The sequence below is a fragment of the Carassius gibelio genome, chromosome A3 (assembly GCF_023724105.1).
Source record: "Carassius gibelio isolate Cgi1373 ecotype wild population from Czech Republic chromosome A3, carGib1.2-hapl.c, whole genome shotgun sequence".
NCBI classification, from domain to species: Eukaryota; Metazoa; Chordata; class Actinopteri; order Cypriniformes; family Cyprinidae; genus Carassius; species Carassius gibelio.
Window position 1 is genome coordinate 8,254,447 of NC_068373.1, and position 5,289 is coordinate 8,259,735.

The 5,289-nt window shown below is 39.8% G+C and overlaps 1 protein-coding gene across 1 annotated transcript; it reads left to right on the plus strand.

Annotated features, from left to right (window-relative positions):
* Window positions 1-371: 371 nt before the first annotated feature.
* On the plus strand, window positions 372-5,014 carry LOC127940838 (glucose-induced degradation protein 4 homolog). Its single transcript, XM_052536166.1, has 6 exons — window positions 372-728; window positions 1,026-1,085; window positions 1,489-1,596; window positions 1,759-1,860; window positions 2,007-2,137; window positions 2,236-5,014. Exons 1-6 carry the CDS (start codon window positions 540-542, stop codon window positions 2,297-2,299), a joined length of 654 nt encoding a protein of 217 aa, XP_052392126.1. The 5' UTR covers window positions 372-539; the 3' UTR covers window positions 2,300-5,014.
* The last annotated feature ends 275 nt before the right edge of the window (window positions 5,015-5,289 follow it).

Genomic DNA, 5,289 nt, shown 5'->3' on the forward strand with positions numbered 1-5,289 from the left:
GTGTAATTATTTGTTTTGTATTTTATGCAATGCTGCCATCTACAGGCAATTATCAGTGTTACAACAATTCAATTTGTTGACTGTAACCACAGAGAGAAGTACATAAAAGGACATTTCTCAAATTTTCTCAAACATTACACCAGCAAGAATGTTATTTTTATATATTTATATAAACACAAATGTTTTAATGGCAAATTCGTTGTTTAGAAACAGCTGTCACATCTACAACATAACGACATTTCTACAGTAACGTTTCCATCAAGTAGGACTACAAATCCCATCGTGCTTTTCCCAAAGCAGCCAATGAGCATTCAGCATCCTTGTTACTCATCCAATCAAATAGCAGCGTGCTGGGTCACATGACTCGCAGTTGAGCGCCTTCATTCTGCTCTGAAGGGACGTAGCCGCGCGTTCTGCGGGAGATACTCCAAAACTTACGCATCGTGCCGTCAGTGTTGCGTTTTCTCCTGTTTCAGTGAGTCAGATACGAGCTGCTCAGCTGGTTGTGCTCGGGGAGAGCCCCGCTGAAGTGATCAAACATGCCGGTCCGTACCGACCGCCGCCAGGGCCCGTGGTTGGCCTGTACGGCCTCGGCCTCTCTCGTGCCGCCCCCGCCGATCAACACCCTCCAGCCCGGCGTCAACACCTCGCTGCTCTACAGCGGCTCCCAGTTCCGCGGCTACCAGAAGAGCAAAGGAAACTCGTATGATGTCGAGGTGGTTCTGCAGGTAAGCCCTAAAATGTTGTTTGTTTACAAACAGGCAGTCTACTAAATACTTGAGGTCAGAAATGCTGTTTATGTGGCAAATGTTTATGTGTCAAACGCGTTTCTGTTTCTAATATTCTACATCAGTGAATCTGGTATGGATCAGTTAAGTTACTCATGATAATTTGTCTATCATAACTTAATGTTTGAGGCCAGGTTAGCACTTTAATGAAGTTGCAATGGAGGCTACTGCTCTGACGCACGTCTGCTGGTTTATGTCTGAGTGGTTTTATTAAAAAGCTTTGGTTTGGACCCACAGCACGTGACCACGGAGGACTCGTACCTGTGCGGATACCTCAAGATCAAAGGCCTGACAGAGGTGAGCCAGACTCATGGTCAGTGTGCGCGCATTATCAGACTGTGGCTTGTTTTCTTAACGTGTGTCCGTTTATGACAGGGCGTGATATAAACAAAAACCACTCTTGTTTGTCTGAGCGTTTCTGTTTTGGGGGTCTTCTGGTGGAGCAGACGCAGACACGGCTGCTGTCCTCACACTGATGATAGTCCGTGTTTTCATCAAGATGCAGAAGCCTAACATGTACTTTAAAACCAAATGCAAGATCCACTGACCTGCAGATCAGTTATAGTGTGTCAAGGGATTATAAAACAGTGATTTGATGTTCTAGTAGAATGAGTGCGACTGTATCAGACGTTCCTATCAGCTCAGAGCAATGCTGACTGAAGGGAACGTGTTTCTCATCCTGCTCTGTTGCTCTCTGTAGGAATATCCCACACTCACTACCTTCTTTGCTGGAGAGATCATAAGCAAGAAAAGGCCTTTTTTAACCAGGAAATGGGACGCGGATGAGGATGTCGACAGAAAACACTGGGTAATAAATAGTTATGATTCAGTGTGTACATAATGCTCTACACAAGTTATGATTATGAATCATTATGCATCATGACTCAAGTGTGGCTCATAGTAGAAACCGATCTGCTAAACATGTTTTTCTCTCTCTCTCTCTCTCTCTCTCTCTCTCTCTCTCTCTTAGGGGAAGTTCCAAGCATTTTATCGGTACGCGAAAAGCTTTAATTCGGATGATTTCGACTATGAAGAACTAAAGAATAGCGATTACGTCTTCATGCGGTGGAAGGTATATTTTATGACTACAACCGTATGCAGTACTGTTCAAATGAAAGAAAATAGTGCTTTTATTCAGCATGGATTCATTACGTTCTACGTTAACGTTCAATAAATAATGTGAATAATCAAAGCGAATGTCGTGTGCGTTCGTTTCAGGAGCAGTTCCTAGTTCCAGATCACACGATCAAAGACATCAGCGGTGCTTCCTTCGCTGGCTTCTACTACATCTGTTTCCAGAAGTCTACAGCCACCATCGAGGGCTACTACTACCACAGAAGCTCTGAATGGTATAGTATTAAAAAATGATTCATTACATACAACAAATGAATGTTGATATGCAATATATCTCACCTGAAGAACCCAATTTGAATCCTGCTCTTATCAGGTATCAGTCTCTGAACCTCACACACGTCCCTGAACACAGCGCACCCATCTACGAGTTCAGATGACACTGACGTCCTGGAGGTGAATCTACAGCGGACCGAGGAACTGGACACGAGAGGAACTGTCTAACGATTACGCCCAGGACTCGGCTGTCCTCTCCCCTCAGTCTAAGAATTAAACGGAGGTACAGATGACGGAGAAACTCTTTCAGGAGACGGTCTACACAAGCCGAGCAAGCGAGCGGGATTCGGGGATTCGCAGCAGTGTTTTGGGTTTCCTTTTAAGTTTCAGAGTTTTTAACGCTTCTGTCCTTCGATCATCTTAGAAAACTACTTTTATCCTTAAGGTTTGGGGATTAAAACCACAGTTTTTCTTTGTCCTGGATCGAAGAGCCAACTCACTATTTTTTTCTTTGCTTGTAATTTGGTAAAACAGCATGGCCAATCGAGAAGTTTTAATTTATTTTTTTATCATTGTCTGTGGAATCGAGGACTGTGGAAATGACTGTGAGCTGGGGACGGTGTATACAGACGCTGGGATGTCCTTCGAAGACGTATCAAAGATCCGGTGTGTGTTATGATGAATGCATAGAGTTGCAATTGTCTGTGGCTTGCTTGGGCCTCAGATGTTGTTTTTTATTAATGTAAGGTGTATCATCAAAACTCTCATGTGTTTGTCTAGCAGCTGGGTCCTTCGCTTCTATGTGTGAGATATTTTTAATGATGAAATGAAACAGAGTCAGGTGTTTGGAAAGAGGTATATATATATTAATCCATGGAGGTAAAGCTATTTGTAAAGCTGCTTTGGATGAAACATTTCCTTCGAAGTTGGGGAAAAAATGTGTGTGTAGTTTTACGCTCCTTGTTTTGCTATGCAACCTGAGAACAAATCTCAGCTTATAAGAATCTCAAGTTTATGGAAGTCTGTGTCCACCACGCGACGTGATACCAACGTAAAGATAACTGTGACTTTTTTTCTTTCCATTACACAATTCCCAATTTTTTTTTTTTTTAAACATCTCACAATTCTTTCTTTTTTTCTTTTTTTTTTCAGAATTTCAAATGTACATCTCAAAACTCCAGGAAAGAAAAAATCATAGATTTTTTTTATTTTTATTCCACGTCTATCTCGCTAATATATATATATATTAGTGCTGTCAAACGATTAATTGCATCCAAAAGTTTTTGTTTACATAATGTGTGTGTACTGTGTATATTTATTATGTGTTTATTTAAATACACACACATGCATGTATATATTTAGGAAAAATGTTACATTTATATATTAAACGTATATATGATATCGTTTATATGAATAGAAATATATACATGCATATATTTTCAAAATATATGCTGTATGTTTGTTATTATATACAAATATACACAGAACACACACATATATTATGTAAACAAAAGCATTTATTTTGGATACGATTAATTGCGATCTTTTTTGCACGCAATTCTATATTCTGCCATTTTATTTCCTCTCAGAATTCAAAGTTAATATCTTCCAATTCGGAATTTTTTTTTTTTTATTATTATTGGAATTTTCGATTTATCTCACAATTTTTACTCTTTCTTTCTCAGAATTCTAAATTAACTTCTCTCAATTTTTCCAATGAAATAAGTCAGAATTGGGATTTTAAAAAGTCACAATTATCTTTTTATTATCAATATTATTATTACGAGGTGGATACAGGCTTTCATACGAGTCTCTTAGGTTGGAGAATGATCACTTCTCACTTGTTCACTTTAATATCGACCGCTCTGAGAGTAATAATGATTGGTATTCGCTCGAATGTCACACGGTGTGTGGGAACGCAAGGCCGCAGAAGCACAACATTGCTTTCAGTCCTTGCTGAAGAAGTCAAAGAATAAGAAAGTGTTTTTATCGGAAGGCTCAGGAAGATTTTTCAAAGTAGTTCAAAACAGCCAAGATGGTGGACAACACTGTTTTTCTGAATTACCCATCAGCCTCAAGGCGCCATTTTTAATGGCCGTGATCTGATGCTACGGCAGCTCTGGTGATCTACATCTCTTACAGAATAAAAACAACGCACAAAATATAACATCTGAGGCTTCGAGGAACCTCTCACAAGGAGGAACCTCTCACGAGACACAATACCCAGGTGTGTCCGTCCATTTAAGCTTTAGTCGAACCCTTTGCCTTAAAAGTCAGAGATTTGTCTATATAAACTACTTTTATAACCATTAGTTTAAGCTCTGTACAGACAGAAAGACTTATACGAATGTGAGTGTTAGGAAAAGACGTCTGAAACGAAAGATTGCTGTACCTCATCCGCCAAAACCTATTTGTGTTTGGCATCAGATTCCTGCCACATTTCAACCTGGTAATGTTGAGGCGTCCTAATAACATTTTGTACATCCAAAATAAAATTCTTTGATCATCCCTGCTAATAATGCACATTACGCTGAAAACACCCAGTATTGGACATGTTTTGCAACTGTGTGTACATCTGACATCTTTTCCCGTCTGAGTTCTTTTGTTGTCCTCAGAAGCAGACACGTGGTCACCGAGAAGGGTTTGTGAAGACGTGGGATGTTTGTTTGCTGCACTTAATAACCTGCTGCCTGAAGGGCAAGATTTATTTACAGAAATGCTAAGCTAATGAAAGACCCCTGCACATGCTGTTACAGGAAGAGGGGATGTACATAATAGGGCTGTTTGTGGTGGACACAAGTGATTTCATTCTCCACAAATATGAGTGATCTTTTTACTGGCACAAAAGGATAAGAAAATAAAGGAAATAAGAAAATAAAGTGGCTGTTGTTGTGACTTTCTCAGGTTTGTGTGTTAAGTTATAATCGACTTAAGGAGATGTAAGCAACTCTCTCTTCCACTAGATGGTAGAGTATCATCTCTTTACGTTTAATACACAGACTGTGATCTAGCTACTGTGCCATGTACTTTAAATACCGTCTACTTTATGCACCTGTACTTTTTAAACAGTAGTGCGACACATTATTGACACGTAAAAGTAATTTCTTCACATTGGAAACGAAGGTCAAGTTGAGCACAATGCATTATGGGAGAC